Source organism: Pimephales promelas, chromosome 10, assembly GCF_988280905.1.
Source record: "Pimephales promelas chromosome 10, fPimPro1.hap1.1, whole genome shotgun sequence".
NCBI classification, from domain to species: domain Eukaryota; kingdom Metazoa; phylum Chordata; class Actinopteri; order Cypriniformes; family Leuciscidae; genus Pimephales; species Pimephales promelas.
Genome location: NC_142778.1, coordinates 1,647,348 through 1,674,748, shown reverse-complemented (window position 1 = coordinate 1,674,748; position 27,401 = coordinate 1,647,348). Strand labels below are relative to the sequence as shown.

The 27,401-nt window shown below is 40.2% G+C and overlaps 1 protein-coding gene across 1 annotated transcript in view; it reads right to left on the bottom strand.

Moving 5' to 3' along the window:
- LOC120459924 (leucine-rich repeat and fibronectin type III domain-containing protein 1-like protein) overlaps nucleotides 1-27,401 on the bottom strand; it is a 174,518-nt gene that overhangs the window by 16,939 nt on the left and 130,178 nt on the right. The window contains exon 3 of the mRNA XM_089135260.1: nucleotides 4,726-6,102. Coding sequence (XP_088991386.1) covers nucleotides 4,726-6,102 — 1,377 coding nt within the window. The remainder of the gene's footprint in view (nucleotides 1-4,725; nucleotides 6,103-27,401) is intronic.

Here is a 27,401-nt window from a genome sequence, read left to right as displayed (position 1 = left end):
ATTTTGACTCCTAAAATCAAGACACATGTCAGTCTACACGTTGCTTCCTGACCAGTCATCGCGTGCCGTCTTTAACGGTGCGCACGATGTCATCGAGAAGTACGAGTAGTAGTAGCGAGTGACTTCCGGAAACGAACGTAAACAATGGATGAAGCTGTGAGTGTTGTACTAGCTGTCCTGTGTTCAGAAAAAAAAAGTATAAAAAGTAGGGATGCACCGATATGAAAATTTTGGCCGATACCGATAATTCTTTATATTTGAAAGCCGGTAACCGATATATCGGCCGATAAATTTAAATCCAAATTTTTATCTAATTTTGAGAGCCTGATTACAAAAACAAAAGTCTCACAATTAAATCCATGTCTCAAGCGCACAATTATATGATGTTCTCATTATAGTGTTGTATAGCCGATATGACAGATTTGCGCTGCACATGTTGTACCGAACCAGATTTTAATTTTTAAAAATCTCTTTTTAAAGAGATTTCAAAAATATTTCAGGAAAATCTAAATCATAAACAGTGCTCAACAAGTGTCTCAGCTGAAGGGAATAATACATTATTTATCGGCTTTAATATATCGGCCACATTTTCCTACAAGGCCGATAACGATAACATTAAAATGAACATATATCGCCGATACCGATATGCTGGCCGATATATCGTGCATCCCTAATAAAAAGAAAAAAAACACGTTCCTGGATTGCTCGATTGGGCTGTCAATCCTCCAAAGAGAACTTGAAGTAAAATATTGTTTTCTTATATATTTTTACTTTTAGTTTTAACGTTAGCACCGTCGTCTCTCTTTCGTTTCGCCATATATATATATATATATATATATATATATATATATATATATCGATATATTGTGCATCCCTAATAAAAAGAAAAAAAAACACGTTCCTGGATTGCTCGATTGGGCTGTCAATCCTCCAAAGAGAACTTGAAGTAAAATATTGTTTTCTTATATATATTTACTTTTAGTTTTAACGCTAGCACCGTCGTCTCTCTTTCGTTTCGCCATTGTTGAACGTTGTGTACAGAAAAGCTTCTGTGCTCCTATTGGTCGACCTCATACATGTGACGGACGTTAAAAAAATTAAACATGCTAGTCTTTTTGTCGTGATGTCATGAAGCATCGCACACGCGACGTAGGTTTCGCCCACTATGACACACTATACGACATGATGCCGTCCCGACGCCGTTGTCGTTTACGAATCGCCACGGCACCCTACGTCAAACGGATCGTGCCAAAATCAGGCTAAAATCGTGTATTGTTATTCGCATCTGCATCCATTGCATTTCACTCTGTTTTACTTAATTTTCCGGGTCACAACGTCTACATTTGGTAGTTTCAGCAGTGTATAGAGTAAATGCCAAAATCAGATACGGGTCACTTTTAAAAGATGATGTCAAAAAAATCGGATATAGTCAGAAAATCGGATTTGGCCATCAAGACCTGCAGTGTAAATGCACACAGTAGAGCAACATGTCCAAGAAGAGAACGCATGTTGATGTCTGACACACACCTCGCTCTTCCTCCAGGTCTGCGTCTGGCATCATGCACACTCTTTAACACACACGCATCGCTTCAACTTCAACCTGTCTTTTCAGCTCACAGTTCACACTCTATATTCTCACCTCGGCCACCATCTCGCCGTCGGACGGGGAGTCGCTCCTAATTGATTCTGAAAGACTTTTAGATTACTCTGCAGCTCTATAAACCAAAGAACTCCCCTTGCCTTTTCCATAATTAATAGCAAATTGCTTTCTGTATGTATCTTTTCTTCTCTCTTAATCTATCCACAGGGATTATTGCAGGAGTTAATTACATCCCTTACAGACGCCTTCAGTGAGGAGTCATGGCTGAATGCTAAAAAGGAGCGTTAATGCAACTGTCGACATGCGACCCAAAACATATCCTCTTCATATAGCACAAAGCGAAAGATTGGGTTTTGAATGTGGGACATATTTCGACATCAATGCAAATACGCCTTCATTGTAATCTTTCCGGCGCATCAGAAACGAGGGCATCTATTGTTATTCTGTTATTATTGTCTCCCTCAGTGCACCTCAAGCGCTGTGATTTATTGAAGGGTGTCAATGCGTCTGTTTGCGGATCCTGCTTTGCAAAATTCGGTTTGAATTGCATCAGGCTGAAAGTATTACCGTGGAAGCCAATCTGTGTCAGCGCACTAATGAAAATCCTTCAAGAGCTTTTCTGACATGTAGAGCGGAGACCCACAGCAGCCGTTCCCGTCGGAGGAAGCTTTGATTAGCACAGAACTAAAGTATGGATGTATTTCATACATTGCATTCATGATATTGTTGTGTCTTTGTTGGCTGGCAATCATTGAGGTCCATTTGTATTCATCAGAGGAGTTGCAATGTTTCATCCACTATCTGAATAGGATTGCGCCATAAGCCATTAACACCCCCATCTCAGATGCCAGCCTTTCCCTTTGAACAAAGACAGAATCGATTTGTTTATCTAATGCAGAATTACCCAGATTCAAAACCCATTTGGAGAGATAGTCCATCCACGGAGCTCTCTCAAATATTGCGTTACAGAACGAGAGATTTCTTTTTACTACCGTCTCGCATTTATGAGTTTCATATCAACAATCTTTTTTGCGAAACTGCATGTTTTTGGCTTGACATTGATTTAATCTTAAACTGCTGTAATCTCCATGTCACACTGCAATGTTTCCATAAATCTTTTCAAAATGCAAGATTATACAGGCAGAACCAACTTTGAGCTTGATGTTGAGCTTGACCCGGGTGAATAACTATGTACACAACTTTATTTTTAACTGAATTATATTACAATAATTATTGTAATGTTGATTTTCCTGCAACTGGGAATACATTAGAGGCAAAAGCTGATTTAAATGAGTAGATCAGAGCGAAGAGGCTCTGAATAAAAAAAAAATCTATCACATATATCTGTAAATCATTTAATTAATGTTGGTAAAATCCTTTTATTTCGTATAGCAGGGGATGATAAAGTGTCTGGAGAAGCGCATCAAAAATATCAATAGTGCGTCTGTCGGCCTCCAGTGTAGACGCATCGATTAAAATAAAAGCATTTTAGCATTAACATGTTCAGACACGCCGCTCACGTTCTTAGTACACTAACATGAGTGCTGTCTGCTGTCTAATCACCGATAAAATCACTGTGAATCTGCGTTATTATACTTAACTATAACTAAACGCTTAAACAATGCTGCTACTAGACATTAAACTAACATTAATCGACATAAAATCCCATTTTATTCCAGCTAGTTGCTAAGGATGCTCTTTCATTTGGTTTAAGTAGTGAAATAAATGTAAAACAATTACTAAAACTTTAACAACAATTTTGTTAATAACAGAAAATATAAACATTTTAACTATAATAGTACAATAATAGTATATGTATCATTGAGATACTATTTTATTTGTTACTGATATTCTGAATATGAATTTTTTTTATATTTTCTGTTTTTAATTTTAATTTTAGTTGTGAATGTTTTTCTTTTTAAAATGTCTAAATCGTTTTTATATAATTTTCTTTATTTTAGTTTTAGTTATTTTAGTACAGAAAGTTAAACTACATCAAGATGAAAAAATGCAAAGATGCATTGGCAACTATCTTTTTATGTTTTATTTTAATTCAGTAAACATCTTTCATTTCAAGCAACAATTATTATTATTTTTTAATATGTTTTTATCCCGGGTTCAGACAAAAATAACCGCCTGATTTTGGAACGATCCGTTTGACGTAGAGTGTCGTGGCGATTCGTCAGTGTAAAATATCGTCACATCTGTGACATTGACCACTTCCATACACAGCTTTCAAACATGGCGAAACGAAAGAGACAATGGTATTGGTGCTGGCATAGCATTAAGCTATCACGCCGCTTTTGTTTACGTTCTTGTTTCCAAAAGTCAGTCGCTACCTGCGCCATTTCTATGACATCACACACGTCGTTAAACACGCCAAGTGATGATTGTTCTGACATGTCCATGACACAACAAGAATTTAGGAGTCAAAAGCACAGTGAGTATCACAACAAACAAAAGTATGGTGTAGACTAAACATTTCAGGTTTAGCTAACTACAATGACCCTGAGTAAGGGGCTGTTTCCACGACACAATTTTCAACTAAAAACGTACAACTTTTTATGCGTTTTGGCCATTCGTTTACACGACAACATCGTTTTGGGTGCCTGAAAAAGCAATCTTTTGAAAACGGGTTTCAATGTGCACGTTTTTGAAATTGGTTTCCATATAAAAACGGGAAACTCTGAAGACGAGGGCGGCAGAATACAGTGTTTTAGTCGTTTTTGCGGATCCGTGTGAATGGGTATTGTTTTGACAATGGTTTCGTCTGTACGCTGAAAACTCAAAGGAAAAAACGTCTCAGTTTTAAGCATACTGTTGTCGTATAAACGTACCCTGAAATAACACTGGTGCAAATCACATAGGACAGAAAGCTATTCACGTTCTTGTGTCCATAAGTTAGACGCTAGATCCGCCTTCCTCACGCACGTTCTTAGAGACGGTTTCTTGTCCACAACACTGAGAATTTAGGAGTCAAAAGCACATAATCTGACACGGTGAGTATCATAACAGACAAAAACTATTGTGTAGACTAAAAGTTTTAAATTTAGTTAACTATAATAACCCTGACTAAAATAACACTGGTGCAAATCATAGAGAACAGAATCTGGGACGAAGCTCACCTGTATATGAGGATGTCGTCGGTGGAGCTGTTGTACTGGATCTGGTACATGCGAACTCCAGGGATGTGGTTTTGAGGGGGCCAGCGGATCATCACTGAGCTTGAGGTTATTTCTGAGACACTGACCCGCTGATCAGCTCGAGACTGGCCGCCACTTCCACTACTGTTGGACTTTATGGACGTCGGCATGTCCGAGGGTCCCGGTTCAGGCTCCAGTTTGGGGTCGTAATGTGGCGAAGGGTTCACGACTAATTCCACCGGAGCCGTAGCCTCTCCGGCAGCGTTGGACGCGATGCATGTGAACACGCCGGAGTCTTTCACCGTAGCCGTCAAGATATCCAGAGAGCCATTATCGTAGCACATGGTGCGCGAGGTGTTACCGATTAGCTTCCCGTCAGGACTCACCCAGTGGACGGTCGGCTCAGGGTCTCCGACGGAGCGGCATCTCAAACTAACCTCTTGACCTTCCATCACGAACATCTTCGACGTGTGCCGAGTGATCATGGGCGGCTCGCACACAAACTCCTCCTCGCGAATCGTCCAGAAGTATTTCCCCGCTAGCTCTCGCGGGGACGCGCACGTCTCCAGATCGTCCTCCCGCGTCAGGCGTCGAAGCCAAACCAGCTCGCAATTACAATGCAACGGGTTGCCGCCGAAACTGAGCACTAGCGCGGTTAGCGGCGAGCCTTTTGTTTTCGCGTAGACCGGGATGCGTAGGAACAGAGGATCCGGCGGGATCTTCTTCAGCTTGTTGGACGTCATATCCAGTCTAGCCAACTTGTGAAGATTTGAAAATATCCCTTCAGGCACGAAGTCGATGAGATTGTGATCCAAACTAAGAGTGTTAACGCTGGATAGCATAGATAGAGTTTCCCACGGCAAATCCACCAGATTGTTATAAGAAAGATCAAGATCTTCAAGAGTTTCTAGGAAGTCTTGAAAGGCTCCATTCGAGATGCTGTGAAGCTGGTTGTTTGCGAGGATAAGGTGCCGTAGATTCACCAGCCCCTGTAAATGTGTGTCGTCCAGCATCGTCAGCCGGTTTGCGTCGAGATGTAGCGCGTGCAGATCCTGCAGGTCGGCGAAGGCGTACGGTTGGATCTGGCTGATGGTGTTTCGGGAGAGCGTGAGGTGTATAAGACTGCTCATGTTAGCGAAGTCTCGGTGGCGCAGGGTGGTGATGAAGTTGTCCATCAGTCGCAGCTCGGCGGTCTGCCGGTCGATGTTGGGTGGGACGAAGAGCAGGCCGGTTTTGGCACACAGGACGGTGTAGGAGGGCAGCAGGTTCTGGCAGGTGCAGCGTTTGGGACACAGCATGGCGTGGGACGGCATGGAGAACAGAGCCAGGACCAGCAGCAGCCGCTCCATGGGTACAATCCTGCAGGAACCAGAACACAGGGACAAACGCTTTAGCTCTCATGCTGAGTCACTTCCCTCTGTCTGGGAATCTCTCTCCACACACTATAAACTTAAACACACACACACACACACACACACGTTTAAAAGAATACTTGTATTAAACATGCAAATACTGTTGGACACATTAAGACAGTAAGAAGGTAAAACTGAGCAGACATTGTGACTCCTATTTGCATGTATAAAAATTTTATAATGCGCAACTGGCAAATAAATCAGCACACTAACATTTTAACAACAACATAATTTATGCATTTTCTACCTGCAGTTCTTCTAACTGTATTGTTTAAAAGGACAGTACACCAAAAAGTACATTTCTGTCTTCTGGTGAATGCAAGTTTCTAAAATGTATTGAAATAAAAGAAATAGAAAAAAGCTAAAACAAAAGAAAACCAAACAAATATATCTGAGCATCTGTTCCTTTTCCCTTTTTAAATGCAATTTGGAAGATGTGGTTTCTTCTTCAGTGGCTTGATAATATTGTATGCCTAAAAGAGAATGCCATATTTATTGATTGTTTCGGTATCTGAAAAAGTAGAATGAAAAACACTTATATATAGTAACCTTAAGCTTACCCTAAACCTGACCACTTGATGTGACAATTTTATATATTTTAAACTTGATCTCACAATTACCGATTTTTAATTCTAAAAAGGAACAGTCTTCCATACTCATGTCTTTGGAAACCCGTATGACTCTCTTTATCCCACTGAAAAGAAAATGAGTTCCAAGTAAAATGTCCAAGCTTCTCTTTTCCATACAATATAAGTGAATGGCTGTTAAGCTAAATTCTCAATGAATCATATCAAATTAAAATCCTCACATAAAGCTATAAGACTATAGTGCACAAACCCTGTGGCACTTTATTTTCTCCATCATCCACTCGCCTTGCATAGGGGGAAAACTAGCTCAACACCTTTAGTGATAAAGTCATATAGTATTGAAGTACCATGAGGGAAAGTAAATGATGATACAAATCATTAACTCTATTTTCAAAACATGCAGGGTTTGTTCATCTCAGTCGCTGCGAGACTGAGAAACTGCTTATTTAATTTCACCAAAGCTGATGTTGATCACAACATTAGGCCTACTGGATATTATCGTTCAGTCTGGATGTGTTAATGCAGGCATCTATTCCCGTGTTAGATAAAACTGCTGTCTCTGCCTTCAATAACATATGCAGGATCTGCAGCAGGAGGGAGAGAGAGAGAGAGAGAGATGAAGAGGAGGGGCAGCTATAATTTCACACAAAGACCAATGAGGAAGAACACGAATAGGAGAGAGTGAGTTGGAGGACAGGGGCGTCGGAGCTGGCTGCTTTTAATAGCCCTCGCTCGCTGTGCTAAAGTCAGGATATTTGACACCCATCTCTGCCCCCCTGAAATTCATATGGGGTTACAGCTAGGTGATAAAAAAAGGCTGTGAGAATATGAATTATTATTATATGCCATTGCTTTCACACAAATGCTAATATCTGATTTGTGCCTCGTTCTTTATTGCTTGTGCATACCATCCCATTTTAATAACTTTTATGTAAAAGCACATCAATGCAATTATTTTCCACCGCTCGCAAAGTCATCGTGAATATCAAGAGGTTCAGGCCTGTGGTTTATCATCAAAGGGATCTCTGACTATAACAACTCTCCCGAGCAGGACTTTACCTCTCTCCACCCGCAGACTTTACCTCTCTCCCCAGCAGGACTTTACCTCTCTCCACCCGCAGACTTTACCTCTCTCCCCAGCAGGACTTTACCTCTCTCCCGAGCAGGACTTTACCTCTCTCCCCAGCAGGACTTTACCTCTCTCCCGAGCAGGACTTTACCTCTCTCCCCAGCAGGACTTTACCTCTCTCCCCAGCAGGACTTTACCTCTCTCCCGAGCAGGACTTTACCTCTCTCCCCAGCAGGACTTTACCTCTCTCCACCCGCAGACTTTACCTCTCTCCCCAGCAGGACTTTACCTCTCTCCACCCGCAGACTTTACCTCTCTCCACCAACAGGACTTTACCTCTCTCCCTAGCAGGACTTTACCTCTCTCCCCAGCAGGACTTTACCTCTCTCCCCAGCAGGACTTTACCTCTCTCCACCCGCAGACTTTACCTCTCTCCCCAGCAGGACTTTACCTCTCTCCACCCGCAGGACTTTACCTCTCTCCCCAGCAGGACTTTACCTCTCTCCACCCGCAGACTTTACCTCTCTCCCCAGCAGGACTTTACCTCTCTCCACCCGCAGACTTTACCTCTCTCCACCAACAGGACTTTACCTCTCTCCCCAGCAGGACTTTACCTCTCTCCCCAGCAGGACTTTACCTCTCTCCCCAGCAGGACTTTACCTCTCTCCACCCGCAGACTTTACCTCTCTCCCCAGCAGGACTTTACCTCTCTCCACCCGCAGGACTTTACCTCTCTCCCCAGCAGGACTTTACCTCTCTCCACCCGCAGGACTTTACCTCTCTCCCCAGCAGGACTTTACCTCTCTCCACCCGCCGGACTTTACCTCTCTCCACCCGCAGGACTTTACCTCTCTCCCCAGCAGGACTTTACCTCTCTCCACCCGCAGGACTTTACCTCTCTCCACCAACAGGACTTTACCTCTCTCCACCCGCAGACTTTACCTCTCTCCCCAGCAGGACTTTACCTCTCTCCACCCGCAGACTTTACCTCTCTCCCCAGCAGGACTTTACCTCTCTCCACCCGCAGGACTTTACCTCTCTCCCCAACAGGACTTTACCTCTCTCCACCCGCAGACTTTACCTCTCTCCCCAGCAGGACTTTACCTCTCTCCACCCGCAGGACTTTACCTCTCTCCCCAACAGGACTTTACCTCTCTCCACCCGCAGACTTTACCTCTCTCCCCAGCAGGACTTTACCTCTCTCCACCCGCAGGACTTTACCTCTCTCCACTAGGAGGACTTTACCTCTCTCCACCAACAGGACTTTACCTCTCTCCCCAGCAGGAGTTTACCTCTCTCCACCCGCAGGACTTTACCTCTCTCCACCAACAGGACTTTACCTCTCTCCCCAGCAGGACTTTACCTCTCTCCACCAACAGGACTTTACCTCTCTCCACCAACAGGACTTTACCTCTCTCCACCAACCGGACTTTACCGCTCTCCACCAACAGGACTTTACCTCTCTCCACCCGCAGACTTTACCTCTCTCCCCAGCAGGACTTTACCTCTCTCCACCCGCAGGACTTTACCTCTCTCCCCAGCAGGACTTTACCTCTCTCCACCCGCAGGACTTTACCTCTCTCCCCAGCAGGACTTTACCTCTCTCCACCCGCCGGACTTTACCTCTCTCCACCCGCAGGACTTTACCTCTCTCCCCAGCAGGACTTTACCTCTCTCCACCCGCAGGACTTTACCTCTCTCCACCAACAGGACTTTACCTCTCTCCACCCGCAGACTTTACCTCTCTCCCCAGCAGGACTTTACCTCTCTCCACCCGCAGACTTTACCTCTCTCCCCAGCAGGACTTTACCTCTCTCCACCCGCAGGACTTTACCTCTCTCCCCAACAGGACTTTACCTCTCTCCACCCGCAGACTTTACCTCTCTCCCCAGCAGGACTTTACCTCTCTCCACCCGCAGGACTTTACCTCTCTCCCCAACAGGACTTTACCTCTCTCCACCCGCAGACTTTACCTCTCTCCCCAGCAGGACTTTACCTCTCTCCACCCGCAGGACTTTACCTCTCTCCACTAGGAGGACTTTACCTCTCTCCACCAACAGGACTTTACCTCTCTCCCCAGCAGGAGTTTACCTCTCTCCACCCGCAGGACTTTACCTCTCTCCACCAACAGGACTTTACCTCTCTCCCCAGCAGGACTTTACCTCTCTCCACCAACAGGACTTTACCTCTCTCCACCAACAGGACTTTACCTCTCTCCACCAACCGGACTTTACCGCTCTCCACCAACAGGACTTTACCTCTCTCCACCCGCCGGACTTTACCTCTCTCCCCAGCAGGACTTTACCTCTCTCCATCCACAGGACTTTAACTCTCTCCACTAGGAGGACTTTACCTCTCTCCACCAGCAGGACTTTACCTCTCTCCCCAGCAGGATTTTACCTCTCTCCCCAGCAGGACTTTACCTCTCTCCACCCGCAGGACTTTACCTCTCTCCCCAGCAGGACTTTACCTCTCTCCACCCGCCGGACTTTACCTCTCTCCCCAGTAGGACTTTACCTCTCTCCACCTACAGGACTTTACCTCTCTCCACCTACAGGACCTTACCTCTCTCCACCAGCAGGATTTTACCTCTCTTCACCAGCAGGAGGGAACAGTGAATTTCAGTCCGGGGAAAGAAGTGAAAGTGCTCGAGTGGAGATGTTGTGTGACGCATTCAGGCGAGCTTAAGCTCCCTCTCTCCATTACACAGAAAACAGAGTCACGGAAACCCTCAAGAGAGAGCCATTATCTAGACAACTAACTACACACTAAAGCAGTCTCTCACTTTTGTTTGCATCGGCTTTTTAGGGGCATGTGCATTTGCCCACTCAGATATAGACATGCATCTCACGTATTAATGAAAAGGCATGACAGATTTCCAAATATTGCACCGTGGCTTAGACCACTGATATTTTCCACAGTCTCAGCCAGTGAGACGAACACAACACAGGAAGGATTACAAGGAAAGCGGAGGATGATTTACATGCGCCTCTTTAGGATGCCCTCGCGTTTAATTCCAGAAACACGCTGACAACGTGATACTGTGCTGGCTTGTGTCATTATGACAATGCGAGAATAAATGGATGTTTTCTGCTTGGGATAAATGGATATCAATTGAATTTGTTGCAAAGCATGAATGAATTTCAGTGCAAGTGGATAAAAATGTGGTTTAAAAACACCTCAAACGATTCTAATTAGTGAAGATGAAATGTCAACATGGTCAACATTTTACACTGGCATCTCTCCCCCCCCCCTCTCTCTCTCTCTCTCTCTCTCCCCATATCGACAGGATTCATTAATATTTCAGAGAGGACACAGGCTGCTGTGGGTATTTGACACAGTGTGTAAAAATTAAACTGCACTGCACTGGTGCCTTTCTTCGACAAATGAAGGGCGAACACACATAATGCATTATCATCTGTATGAATACTTTATAAAGTCTTAAAGAGTACAAGTATACAAGGCATTTGTTTGTGTATACATGGGAACAGTACGGCAAGTACTGATAGATGAAGAAACAGAAATTTTGAATCTGGCTTTATCCAAAGTTTAGATTTCTGTTCTGGAAATGTATGCAAATTTGATTTGTTTTAATTACATAATGCCTCATTTGCACATTTAAACAAACACATTTGGATGTGTTAATGTACTGTGATGAATTAACCGTGGAAGTATAATGATATTGCTTAGTTAAAAATGTCCCCCTATTAACCTGTGGTGACTTAGAAAGATATTCAAACATCATCTATTACTGTTTAAAGTTAGATTTACTGTGTAATGCTACTGCAATCATCAGGCCATTCGTTTGTAGCGGTGCAAGATATTTCTAAATGTGTTCTCCTTTGGTTTCATATGACAATGGTTCAGCATATTTCAGCTTTTTGTTCCTTCCATCAGGGATTTATTATCATTGAGGAATAACTGCAAGGATAGGAACAGTTTCAGTCTCTCTGTGTCCTTATTTAAAGAATTCAGGACAAAATTCAACAAAGGGATTCAAATACTGCGTGCTCTCAGTTAGCACACAGAAATATCTATCTATCTATCTATCTATCTATCTATCTATCTATCTATCTATCTATCTATCTATCTATCTATCTATCTATCTATCTATCTATCTATCTATCTATCTATCTATCTATCTATCTATCTATCTATCTATCCATCTGTCTGTCTATCCATCTATCTATCTATATATGTATCCATTCGTCCATCTATCTGTCTGTCTATCCATCTATCTATCCATCCGTCTGTCTATCTATCTATCTATCATCCATCCATCTATCTATCAATATATGTATCCATCCGTCTATCTATCTATCTATCTATCTATCTATCTATCTATCTATCTATCTATCTATCTATCTATCTATCTATCTATCTATCTATCTATCTATCTATCTATCTATCTATCTATCTATCTATCTATCCATCTATCCATCTGTCTGTCTATTCATCTATCTATCCGTCCATCTATCTATATATGTATCCATTCGTCCATCTATCTGTCTGTCTATCTATCTATCATCCATCCATCCATCTTTCAATATATGTATCCATCCGTCTATCTATCCGTCTATCATCTATCTATCTATCTATCTATCTATCTATCTATCTATCTATCTATCTATCTATCTATCTATCTATCTATCTATCTATCTATCTATCTATCTATCTATCTATCTAACTATCTATCTATCTATCTATCTATCTTTTTTCCCCAAAACACAGGTTTATCAGGACCATACAAACACACACACACACACACATGCACACACTCTCCACATCAACTGTATAACTTCATGTCTATCTTATTTCTCCAGAGGATACAGTGCAACACAACAGCAATAACATTTTCGTCTGAGAGGTCGTGTAGTTCAGTGTGTGTGTGTGTGTGTGTGTGTACAGAGTCCTCTAATATTATGCAGATTACACAGAGGTCATGCATGCTGATTGTGTCCGTGTCCCGCTGTGACTCCCTCAGTCCCTGTCGCAATCTCTCCGTCTTTCTTTGCTCATTTACAGCAGAGTCAACAGCAGAATCAGCCTGTGATATTTAAACAAAGACAGACCTCTCCACTTCTCCACCCCGGATGACTCCACGTCCCGCAGAGGAACAGGTCTCTTGACTTGGCAATCAAAGGATGATAGTGGGACTTCACGGTATGCTTGTTAACCTATACCAACACAACTCTGACTGTACCTCCTTATGTGTCTGATGGACTGTCTCTCTAGTAGCCTGTAATGGCCAGCCATCCATGATTTTAATGTACACAGGTGGGGGGTTTGGATACAGTCGAGGCTGCTTTGACCATTTGAGTGTTGAATAATTGGGGTTTTAAAAGAGTAAACGCTCGCCTGGCAATTAGCCTTCGCAGTGCATTAAACACAGGCCATCAACACACACACACACACACCTCCCAGCCTGAACATCACAGCCACAGCTGAGGATCTCAGCACAGATGTTTCTGGCCAGAGCTTTCCCTGAAACCAATTTAATCGATAACATGCCTCCTACCGTTAGCAAACATCCATAAACTTTAATGTCCATGTTGATATGACATATGTTTTATGAACTGACTGAGTGTGACTGAATATGTAGTCCGACTGAGTTATCAGCATTGTACATATTAGTAATAATAAATATGTAATATATTACAGTATTATAAACTTTATCATTTAAATAGTGAGCCTATTAATAGTACTGTGGGGGGTTTTGTGGGGATATGAATTATGAAGTCCTCAGTGATTTATTCCTTCTTTACATGACAGATTTCACAGCGTGTTTATGCCTTCGCTGGATATTCTCTTGCAATGGAGGTCCATAATGTTTATGAGATATTTAATAGTCTATAAAGTCACCCGCTCTCTGCAAAAAGACACACACCATCACACCTCAGAAACATCCGTAACTCGATCCGTGTCTCAACTCAACCCTGTATAGCAGTGCTGTTCAGAACCGAACGGAGAGCGACTCTCGATGTGTGGGAAAAATATAAATGGATTTTATGGAAGTAGAAATTATGCTGTAAATGTATAAATTCAGTATGAATTGAGCATAATTTGAGCATGCTTAATTTATACATACACAACATGTGTGTGTGTGTGTTATATTTAAATAATATATATAACATGCACAACAGTATATAATACACCGATACTAAATTTTCATGACAGCCGATTATTATTCAGAATGATCTCGATAATTTGATTTTCATAAGAAAAATAATAATAATATTAGAGGTTAAAATTAACAACAGAGTCCAAACTATTATTTTTTACCGCTTTTTATTTTCAATATCGAACTGTGACACATCCATAATTGTGTGATATTGTTCACAAGCTTTTTTTTTTTTTACGTCTATCCAATGTTAAAACATTTCTTTAAGTTGTGCCGTTTCTTTCAACATGCTTTTTGTGCTGTAACATTTATTAAAGTGTAAGAAAAGACTTGCACTGCAGCTTTGAATGAGGCACAGACATGTCATGTCACATTTAAGAGCTTCAAAAGGGCATTTATTGTTTCGAACTTTGTGATAAAATGGACAGAATTTGTAGTAGCAAAGCTCTTTGTGATTATTGGATGGCATGTGCGGTACAAATGTCTGATGGGAAAACTGCGGACCAGCAAACGGCTTGAATTACGGGGGATTCACAAAGAGACTTTAACGTCAGTTCATGTATTTGTTAACTCCAACAACCCTAAATTCAACAAAACAGACTGACATGTTTTCCCACCAACGTTTGATTGACAGGATATAATCGGCCCTGATCATCGGCTGTTTTTAACAAATCGTGAAAATAATTGCTTTTATCGGCTGGTACCGATAATTGGCCAATCAGTGGATCCCTGTATATAAAGCAAATAAATCAAATCAATCAATTAAATTTTTGATGTCAGTTCTTAATTAGGATATATCTGAAATAATTTTGTGGTTCAGTATGACAACAAATTAAAATCTGTTTGCATGGCTCTGTTAAATATATTCACAATTAGTTCAACAAAATATGTCTAATCATTTAAGAAAACAAATCTACCCATCAGAGAAACAGACCCAGTTTGTCGATATATAAACGATTTGTCATGAAATGTCTCTGTTGTGTGAATGTGTTGAACTGTGCTTCAGTTTATTTCACTTCCTATCGAAATAAAGTATTCAATCCAATTTCTATTTCAACATCAAGTGGCCAGTTCAATTAAAGCTCTCATGGTTTTCATCAAGGCAAATCTTAAATTGTAATATATTTATATATATATCCATCCCTGTTATAAAACATTTCCAACATTCACAGTCAAGAGTACAGCTGCGGCTCCTCTCCGTTTCTCAGCCCACAAAACAACTCCTCTTTCTTTAGCCAAAACAAACAGACAGTGAGATCGAGAGAGGAGGAGCAGTGACACACACACACACACACACACACACACGCCTGACAGATCCATCAGAGCTGCCTTCCCTCGCAGTCACCGCTACCATGCCTGCCAGGACCTGTGTGTCACTCCCATTACACACACAGCCAAACACACTCTCTGTCCTTTGGTCAGACACACACGCACACACACGCACACACAGTCACAAGATTGAGTCGTCACAGTCATCGCTGCCAAAACATTACATGATATTAACACTGCTAATTACTTCATCATCATCTTCATCATCATGGCCTGGATCCAGCCACACATCTGCCAGTGAGTCGAGCGGGTCTCTAAACAATCTCTAACGCCTCAGAGTGACGCTTCAGTGACATTAAATGTCTCCTTGTGTGACAATCATGCAAACTAAACATTTTTGTTAAAGCCTGAATAGTACAGTGAGTGTACACTGTAAAAAAAAATTCAAAGTAAAAAGTTATATATATATATATATATATATATATATATATATATAACTTCCTTCCTTTCCAGCCTTCCTTCCTTCCTTCCATCCACCCACCGATCTTTCCTTCCTTCCATCATTCCTTCCTTCATTCCTTCCTTTCTTCCTTCTTTCCCTCCTTCCTTCCTTCCTTCCTTCCTTCCCTCCTTACTTCCTTCCTTCCCTCCTTCCTTCCTTCCATCATTCCTTCCTTCCTTCCACCCTTCCTTCCTCCCTTCCTTCCTTCCTTCCTTCCTTATTTCCTTCCTTCCACCCTTCCTTCCTTCCTTCTTTCCTTCCTTCCATCATTCCTTCCTTTCTTCCTTTCTTCCTTCCCTCCCTCCTTCCTTCCTTCCATCATTCCTTCCATCCTTCCTTCCTTCCACGCTTCCTTCCTTCCATCATTCCTTCCATCCTTCTTTCCTTCCTTCCTCCCTTCCTTCTTTCCTTCCTTCCTTCCTTCCTTCCATCATTCCTTCCATCCTTCCTTCCTTCCACGCTTCCTTCCTTCCATCATTCCTTTCATCCTTCTTTCCTTCCTTCCTCCCTTCCTTCTTTCCCTCCTTCCTTCCACCCTTCCACCCTTCCTTCCTTCCATCCTTCCACCCTTCCCCCTTCCTTCCTTATTTCCTTCCTTCCTCCCTTCCTTCCTTCCTTCCTTCCTTCCTTCCTTCCTTCCTTCCTTCCTTCCTTCCTTCCTTCCTTCCATCATTCCTTCCTTCCTCCCTTCCTTCCTTCCTTCCTTCCTTCCATCATTCCTTCCTTTCTTCCTTCCTTCCCTCCTTCCTTCCTTCCTTCCATCATTCCTTCCATCCTTCCTTCCTTCATTCCTTCCTCCCTTCCTTCCTTCCCTTCTTCCTTCCGAGTCCTAAAATTGTAAGTCACACCACATGACAAATAATCATACACTATTATACCAAACTACTCATCGTTTTCATAATAATAATAATAATAAAACCTTTTTCTTTATGACATCTAGATAGTTGATAAGTTTTCAGGTTTCACCCTGAAATGTCTTTGTGCCCCAAAGAATCTAAAAAAAAAAAAAAAAATTATTTTAAAGCTAAAACATGCATAAGAGATTTATATTCAAGTCAAAGTTTTTAATGCATTTAAAAAAAAATAAAAAATTGACATTGACCCTCAAAACTAGTTTCTATATGCACTCATATAACAAACATCCCTGTAGTGATATAATAGACATAATATCTTAAATAATGCACAACAACATTATTCAAGAACCGCTATAACATCAAAACAATCTCTGTCCTCTAAATGATATGTTTATCTCTGTAAAGCTGCTGTGAAACAATCTCCACTGTTAAAAGCTCTATATAAATGATGACTTGTCTTGGCCTGATGTGTTTGTGACTTTCACGTCGGCGCTGTTGTCGCAGTTGTTTAGCAGTGGATGCTCGCCCAAGGCTTTGCACCGTTCTGTAGGGCGTGTGTTATTTTGCCAGAGGACGGAGGCAAGGAGGACACGGTGCAAATCATCAAGGCATAAAGCACACAACAGTTGTAGATGCGCTCATGTCTGATATTAAAAACGCTGCAGAATGGAACAGTTTTGCCTCCGGATGAAAACACTCACCTCAGCCGAACTCTCAGCAAGTACACACTTATTTCCATTGGCGACTTTACCAACTCGCAACCATAAAGAAAAGAAAGAAAGTCTGCAAATACACGTTAACTTAATGAACACATCCATGCGACCTTGTGTATGTCCACAGTCATACTGAGGAAGTCAATGCTATTGTGCAGCGTCTCAGTCTGGCCTCGCCGACGTGAATAGCCTGTTATATGAGTGTGTTCTTCCTCTTCTTTATTCTCTGATCTTTCCTCAAGAAGAAAGGAGGGAGCGAGAGCGAGATTCATATCAAATTAGCATTGCTCAGGAGGTCTGTGTTATTAGATTTCAGAAGTGCTAACTAGCCTGGATGTGTTCTGTTCGTGGGGCCGAGACAGAAAAGGAGAGAAAACGAGCACCTCATGATTCTCTCGACAGCGTGAGCCGGATCTCACATCTCAGGATGGACTGGAATCGTAATGCTCGGTTAAAGTTCGCCTCGGGTTATTCTGGCGTCAGCTCAGGCGGAAGCATGTTAGCGGCGGCCATGTTGGACACTGGCACTTCTCTTCTTGGCAAACATCAAACAAACACTTTTCTTTTCTAGTTTTTTGACTCTCTCCTTCTAGCCCATGGCTAGAGATCGAGTTTCCAGGGATAGAGATTGGTCTCTGTTCCAGCAAGATTTGGACTAGATACAGAGGGAAAAAAGGACAGGCGGTGGCTTGAAGATATGTTAAAGGGTTATCTCAGCATTTATGGCCTCATTTATGCACCCTTGTGTCTTTCGAAACCCCGATAGCATTCGTTTTCGCTTTCGGTTTTGCAGAATGTTCATCCCAATAGATCTTTTTGTTTTTGCAGTGGTGAAAAGGATTTGAGTAATTAGTTGAGTCCTGTACTTAAGTATCTTTTTTTGCTACTCAGTACTTTGGCTTAGAATCAGATAAATGCAAATTTTACTCTCTACTTGACAATTTCTGATTAGTATATGCACTTTTTACTTCAATACACTGGAAAAAGAAGTGATATCGCCATTTACGGGGCATTGGAGGTACTATGTAGAATGTTCATCCAAATAGATTTTTTGTTTTTGCAGTGGTGAAAAGGATTCGAGTAATTAGTTGAGTCCTGTACTTAGCCTAAGTATCTTTTTTGCTACTCGGTACTCAAAGATAAATGCAAATTGTACTATCTACTTGACAATTTCTAATTAGTATATGCACTTTTTACTTCAATATATTTGATTTCTGCTGCAAAAAGAAGTGATATCGCCACCTACGGGGCATTGGTACTATGTACACTTATTCATCTAATCTTGTCAACAATGCTACTTTACACCAATATGAGTGCATTAGCAGTTGAAGAGTCACAGGTGTTTCCTATATGACATGAGGACATGCCATTGGACGCCATATTGAATAAAAACGAGGCTGTGAGGGCCGAAAAGTCTTTGGCAGGCACTGGGTAAAGGTTATAGATCACATAATTTTCACTCATGCACCTTTTAAAAGTGTTTAATGGAGTCTCTGTCCAATGAAAGTCTACGGAAAGATGTTTTGTCAGCTGAACAATCGTATTGTTGTTAAATCCACTGAACGCACGGTACTCAATCCCCTCAGCCTTGTTTTCATTCCTGGCAAAAAAAATATATATGGTGCTACCCTGACTAAGGTATATAACCATAATTATAGAAGCTAACGTCAACGTTTTCTAACGTTAGCCTAACTTTCACGGAAGGTATATAACCGTAATCACCAGATGACAACACGTGATATTCTATAACACTATCAACACATTAATGAACCGCTCACAGTAAGAGACATTTCACAGGAGGCAATTGGTGATTTTTGGAGACAGAAAGATTATATATCATCTTGAAGTCACCTAAAGGGCCTTAATTATGCATTGGAGGGTTATATTAATAATTTTATTGTTGAGAAGGTCGATGAAAAGCTTCAGCTGCGGGCAACAGTGTAAACGTGATAACCCGCATATCGTTGCTACAGTATTTACATGAATCATTCAGCACAACATTGTTAACATTTGTTATCTCGGTTATTTACAGATATATGTTAATGAAGCTAATGACATGATGTACAACGCAGCTAGAAGCTAACATCAACGTTTTCTAATGTTAGGCTAACGTTAGCCTAACTTTCACGTTCAAATACGTTGCTGACTTAGCTTGGAACAGATGTAGATATCCTTGTTTAATTTATCCACGTTTAGTTGGTGTTGTGGTCTACCGCATAACTTAATCCAGACCAGACACTTAACTCGGTTGAGATGTGGCTTGGGAAATTGTAAAAAATACACACACCGTCGCCCAGCCTCTCGGGAACCTAGTGTATACCCCATGCACACCGTTTGACCATTTTAAACTTAAAATGACAAGAAAAAAAAACGGACTAACTGTAGTTCATTTCAATGGACGTGGAAGCAGAGAATGTGCGAGTGTATTGGGTTAGCTGCGCACTGTGATTGGCTCATCACGTTTGAGGGCGTGGTTTAGCCGTAGGTCAATTGTTATATCGTCTTTGTCATTGCGATGTCAGTGCTTTGTCGGCACAACGGAGCTAGCTAGCAAAACAAACCCAGCCCAACAGAACGGAAATGGGTTGGAAATTTAGGAAACGGTTCAAAAACTTTAAGTACGGTTAAAATCAGACTTTTACTCAAGATGTATTGGAATTGGTGACTTTTTGCAGTATTTTACTGACTTATGGTGTCTGGTTCTCTTTACACTTTTTTTTGTCATTTCCAAGGCATAGTTTTCTTTTTTCGAGAGTAACTAAAATATTTATTGATAAATGTATAACGTTTTAAATAACCAACATAAAGTTCGTAAACTATATTAAATAAATGGAATATGGTTTTAGTGGTTTTACACAGGAATTCGTACTAATTTTATGAGGTGGCTAATTCATAACGACCTCACTCGTACGAATTAGTACGATTTTTGCTAAATCGTACATATTTTACGAATTGGCCGATTCGTATGAATTTGTACGAATGACCTACCCCTGACCCCGCCCCTAAACCTAACCATCACGTGGGTTTAGAGAAATCATACGAATTAGTATATGTATGTATTAGTATATATAATACGAGTGAGGTCGTATGAATTCTTACAATTTAGACACTTTTTAATCACTCGTACGAATTGGTCGTGAGATAGAAAAAGATAATCTTAGATGTTCTACTAAATGTCTCCTTTTGAATTCCATAGAAATAACGTGTCTTGATGATGACAGAATCATTTCATTGGATGTCGTAGTAGTAGCCTACTATAAGTACATTAAGTAGCTAGGAGATGATAATGAGAAATGATAAGTACAGAGAAGTACAATAAAAGATCCAAACTTGATACTTCACTGGGTGCTAAAGTCATGTAACAGTCAATGGTTTTCCTGAACAACCGCGCTATTGTTCAGGTTAACTGTGTTGACTCAGAGTCCACACAAATCCACACACATTCATTCTTCGACGTCTCTAGAAGTGCATTATGTCTGCCCACACAATTGCAACAAAACAGCAAACCAACCTCCCACATGCTCACCTCGTCTCAAAGACACGCTCCCTTCACCTCACACACCCACACACACACTAACACTCGAGAAACCAGACAGAGAGCATTTGGAGTAGACACGAACATCAGGTGGTTCAGCTTGTGAAATCCCACATATAGTGTGTGAGATCCGCCCGAAACCAACGGCACACGGAGAGCCTCTCTGTCCGCATGTTCGCGTTGTCACTAGGGAAACATTACATCTTCTTCAAGGCAGTATCATCTATTACACATGCACTTCTATCTATGTTTTATATTCAAGAACATATTTTAGAATTACCCTTCATTAGAACATTAAGGAACGTTAACAGCTGAGTGTGATAAACAGTGCGTTCATTTTAGCGTTCAAATAATTTATAATTTTTTTAGGAGGGCTGTCAAACGATTAATCACATCCAAAATAAGTTTGTGTTAACATAAAAAAATAAGAATAAGAAAAATAAGAAAAAAATATTTATATATAAAATATCGATATTTATATATAATATAAACAATATATAAATCTATATACATGAAAATATTTCATATATATATATATATATATATATATATATATATATATATATATACTGTATATACAGTGCACCCACATATATTATGTAAACACAAACTTTTATTTTGGATGCGATTAATCGCGATTAATCGATTGACAGCCCTATTTTTTTAGGTATTTGTTTGCATTTTTATTGTGTATTGCATTAAAAAAGGGTCTTTTGAAAAGTGTCCTTCATGAATGAGTGAACGAAAGGATACAAGTCAAATATTTTGAATATTTCTATTTTTTCAAAATACTTTATTAAACATTAAAGTTTTTTTTATTTAGTTTTCAAATTTTGACCTGTCTATTCATCCAAGAAAGCTATTTTTGATCAAATAAATACATATTTGAGCATAATAGACTTACTTCAAAAACACCAAAAAATTAATCATTGACATATACTGACATTTAATTGTGCAGCTGCTAATTGACAAAACACTTTCTACCTCAGACCCTTAATTGCTATTATTGTTTGCAGTCAGTTTGATTAATTGATATTAAATAAAATATCTGACTGAAGTCTTTGATTTAGATGTTGCCACATCACATATTTTTATTTTACCCGACAAAGCAAACCTACAGTGATAAATAAGACCCCAATGCGTTCATAACTTTTAAAATAAACACGCACTATTATAATCACAGGACATTGCTTGTTTTTCTTCTTGAATTCTCTCATGATATTTCTTCAGTGGATAAAGCATATTCGGTGTTGTTTTAATATGTACTTCAGTGTATTTGACTTGCTAATCATACAGCTGAGAATAGCATGCGGTAATGATATACCGCACGCGTTCAGCGAGACACACATATAGCTCGCGCAGGCTGTGTAATAGAGACAGAGAGACAGAGATAAATCACTCGTCCTACACACACCAGAGGCCACACAACGGCAGGTCAAGGAGAGATGCTCTCCTCTCGTTCACTTTCACACTCGTTCTGTCCTCCGTCGCAGTGCCAAGCTCAGGAACAAAGTGCACATCATTTTAATAAACAACATTGTTACTTTCTATGCAAATCTGAGACCAAAAAGGATCATATCTTAAAAAAAAAAAAAAAAAAATTAACACACTATTAACACAAAATAATTAAAAAGTTTGGGATAAGTGTGAGCAATCATCACAAAATATCATATCATGATCTTATAACAAACAATTGCTATCTACCCAATTTTGAGACAATTTATAACACAGTATTGCATTAACCAGTTGTCAATATAGTCATTAAACCCTGAGTTAAACTTCACTGTATGAGTGAAATATACAATGATTCGTATTAAAAAGTTATTCAGTCAGGAGCAGTGAGAGATTGTGTCTTTAGCATTGGTGGCAGACAGCAGCAGTACAGTACAGTACAGTATTTGCATGAGACTTTAAGACTATAATGACACACATATGATTTATTTCCCAATGGTTTAATCGATTTGTCTTAATTGCCAAAATAGATGTTTTGAAATATTTTTTGTCTATATTTGACTGTTTGGGTTTGTACGCCTGAATCTTTGGAAGCCATGTTTGAAACCGAAACAACAATTTGATTCATTGCACAACTCTTGTTTAATGGTTTTTCAAATGCAAATGGGTAACGCTTTAGATTACAGCCTGGAGAGTACTGCGTAATTAAAGCCATTTTACAGCGTAACCTTCAGTAATTATAGTGGACCGATAACGTACTTCCAATAGAAGTATATGGGAACAATATTTTAAGTTTGGGGAATAAAACGGTACAACCAGGAGAAATTTTAAAAAAAATATACGTCTATATTGTGAGTATTATAGAACTACGGGGAACTTATTGTACTATTATGATACAGCAATCTCACATTTGGGAGCAATTTAGCAAGAACATACCGTTTTGAAATAATGGTAAATAATTGATCATGTGACTCTTTGTGCAGATAATCAGATCATTCTGGAGAACACGATCATCAGGTTTTACACAAAAATCATTAAAGCAAAATCTAAAGGAAATCTGAAATTCACATTTCCGCTCAAAAAGCTACGCTACACTCTTTGTTGTTTTAACCCAATTTTGGGTCAAATATGGACAAACCCGAAATGTTGGGTTAAAAATGTAATGTAAAAATTTAACCCAATAGCTGGGTTAGTCCATATTTGACCCAAAGTTGGGTTAAAACAACCCAGCATTTTTTAGAGTGTAATAACAATATTTCTATTAATTAAAAAATAGTCTCAGACTTTCAGATTAGTGGTCTCCAACGCATTTTGTGTTGCCCTATTTTAGTGTTAAAAACATTATTAGGGGCCAAGCACCGAAGGTGCAGAGGCACCTATTGTATCTGTTGGTTTTATTAGGGGCCAAGCCCCGAAGGGGTAGCCCCTATTGTATCTGTTGGTTTTATTATTATTATTATTATTATTATTATTATTCTTCCCGGTGGAAGTCTATGGCAGCCCTATGAACCGTAAGTAGGAAATAGATGAAATTTGGCACACTTATAGAAATCATCATGAAAAGTAATTGAGGCAAATTTTGAGTCTCTAGCCCCAACTCTATAGCGCCACCACCAGTTCAAAATTTCAACATTAAAATCGTTGTAACTTTTGACCCCTTTGGTCTAGAGACATGAAACATAGTACACCTGATTCCACTCATCATGCTGATCACAACCAATGTCATACATTAAGACTCCGCCCATTACAGTAGACGCCATTTTGAAAAGTACAGTATTCAGTTTTTTTGCTACTCCTCCTTCAAAATTTGTTCAATTTTGTCCAATATTTGGTCAAATGATATTTAGACTTAGCCGCACAGAAATGACTGAACAGATTTTTTTTAGTTGTCTTTCTTCAAAAGTTATGGTGTCACAAACTTAGTGAGGTCCACCCAAAATTGGCTAAGAGGCTGTATCTCGGCCAAAGTTTGATCAATCGAAACAGAAATCGATACACTTTATCAGAAGCATGTTCTGAGGTGTCATACCAAAGTTGGGAATAGCGCCACCTAGGGGTCATGAGATATGCAAAATTGCTATTTTGGCCAATGACTTTTGAACAGTTTTTCAGAAAATCATAAATGTGGTATCTATGGATTCCTTGGATCATGCCGAATCCGTGGATATCAATTTTGCCATGATGGGATGTACCTCGTGTCCGCCATTTTGAATTTTGTCATAATTTGCAATATCTTTAAAACTTTTTAAAATTTCTTCACCAAATTTGGTATGGATCATCATTAGCATGGCCCAAAGGTACATGAGAAGTTTGATGACAGCGCCACCTAGTGTTACAAAGTTATAAGGTTTTTTGTAAAAACGCTTATAACTTTTGCAAATATAGGTCAAAATTTAATTTCTTTATATCAATATGTTCCTTGGCTTATACCGATTCTAACGATGTCTCATTTTTCATTTTCCAACAAAGTGACTGTCCGCCATATTGGAGCAAATGAAAAACCATTTTTTCGCTACTCCTCCTTCAGATCTTGCTCAAATTTTTCCAAAATTTGGTCAGATGATCTTTGGACCGAGCCGCACAGAAATGACTGAACAGATTTTTGATATTCGTTACCGTTTTTGAGATATTCGTCTCCAAAATTGACCTAGCCTGTGTTTGTTGCCTTATGCTAGTTAGCTTAGCATAATAATTGTTCAGCATGCTAACCAGGTGCCATTCTTTTTAATGGGGCTCTTCAGCTAACAGGATGACCATAAGCTATATTAGCATTGAGCTAGCTTAGCATGCTAATCACGTTAACATAATTTTGTGCGTTTATTCTTATACTGAAGCCTCTCCTCTGCAGTTTTGTAATTTATATCCTATGAGTGGCGCAAGCTGCTAAACCACGTGTCACGAATCCCGAACCATTGCGGTCGTGGGTTCGAATCCCGTGTGGCACATGCCCAGACCGCAAGAGGTACTGTGGCCTTAAGTGGTGGAAAAGTCGTTTCAGTTCTACACATGGTGTCTGTCTGAGAAAGAACATGTGCTTGTTGTACTTGTTCTGCTTGTGGTCCCTTTCAGGGCTTGGCCCCGCAAAGGCTGCTTGCAGCTTTAATTATTATTATTATTATTCTTCCCGGTGGAAGTCTATGGCAGCCCTATGAACCGTAAGTAGGAAAATGATGAAATTTGGCACACTTATAGAGATCATCATGAAAAGTAATTGAGCCAAATTTTGAGTCTCTAGCCCCAACTCTATAGCGCCACCACCAGTTCAAAATTTCAACATTAAAATCGTTGTAACTTTTGAACCCTTTGGTCTAGAGACATGAAACATAGTTCACTTGATTCCACTCATCATGCTGATCACAACCAATGTCATACATTAAGACTCCGCCCATTACAGTAGACGCCATTTTGAAAAGTACAGTATTCAGTTTTTTTGCTACTCCTCCTTCAAAATTTGTTCAATTTTGTCCAATATTTGGTCAAATGATATTTAGACTTAGCCGCACAGAAATGACTGAACAGATTTTTTTTAGTTGTCTTTCTTTAAAAGTTATGGTGTCGCAAACTTAGTGAGGTCCACCCAAAAATGGCTAAGAGGCTGTATCTCGGCCAAAGTTTGATCAATCGAAACAGAAATCGATACACTTTATCAGAAGCATGTTCTGAGGTGTCATACCAAAGTTGGGAATAGCGCCACCTAGGGGTCATGAGATATGCAAAATTGCTATTTTGGCCAATAACTTTTGAACAGTTTTTCAGAAAATCATAAATGTGGTATCTATGGATTCCTTGGATCATGCCGAATCCGTGGATATCAATTTTGCCATGATGGGATGTACCTCGTGTCCGCCATTTTGAATTTTGTCATAATTTGCAATATCTTTAAAACTTTTTAAAATTTCTTCACCAAATTTGGTATGGATCATCATTAGCATGGCCCAAAGGTACATGAGAAGTTTGATGACAGCGCCACCTAGTGTTACAAAGTTATAAGGTTTTTTGTAAAAACGCTTATAACTTTTGCAAATATAGTTCAAAATTTAATTTCTTTATATCAATATGTTCCTTGGCTTATACCGATTCTAACGATGTCTCATTTTTCATTTTCCAACAAAGTGACTGTCCGCCATATTGGAGCAAATGAAAAACCATTTTTTCGCTACTCCTCCTTCAGATCTTGCTCAAATTTTTCCAAAATTTGGTCAGATGATCTTTGGACCGAGCCGCACAGAAATGACTGAACAGATTTTTGATATTCGTTACCGTTTTTGAGATATTCGTCTCCAAAATTGACCTAGCCTGTGTTTGTTGCCTTATGCTAGTTAGCTTAGCATAATAATTGTTCAGCATGCTAACCAGGTGCCATTCTTTTTAATGGGGCTCTTCAGCTAACAGGATGACCATAAGCTATATTAGCATTGAGCTAGCTTAGCATGCTAATCACGTTAACATAATTTTGTGCGTTTATTCTTATACTGAAGCCTCTCCTCTGCAGTTTTGTAATTTATATCCTATGAGTGGCGCAAGCTGCTAAACCACGTGTCACGAATCCCGAACCATTGCGGTCGTGGGTTCGAATCCCGTGTGGCACATGCCCAGACCGCAAGAGGTACTGTGGCCTTAAGTGGTGGAAAAGTCGTTTCAGTTCTACACATGGTGTCTGTCTGAGAAAGAACATGTGCTTGTTGTACTTGTTCTGCTTGTGGTCCCTTTCAGGGCTTGGCCCCGCAAAGGCTGCTTGCAGCTTTAATTCCATCTTATATTTGTTCACTGACTTCCAACACGGAACAAAACACACTCTAAAAAATGCTGGGTTGTTTTAACCCAACTTTGGGTCAAATATGGACTAACCCAGCCGTTGGGTTAAATTTTTACATTACATTTTTAACCCAACATTTTGGGTTTGTCCATATTTGACCCAAAATTGGGTTAAAACAACCCAGCATTTTTTAGAGTGTAATAACAATATTTCTATTAATTAAAAAATAGTCTCAGACTTTCAGATTAGTGGTCTCCAACGCATTTTGTGTTGCCCTATTTTAGTGTTAAAAACATTACTCCATCTTATATTTGTTCACTGACTTCCAACACAGAACGAAACACCTGTGGACAGCCAATCATCCGCTCACACACACACACACACACAC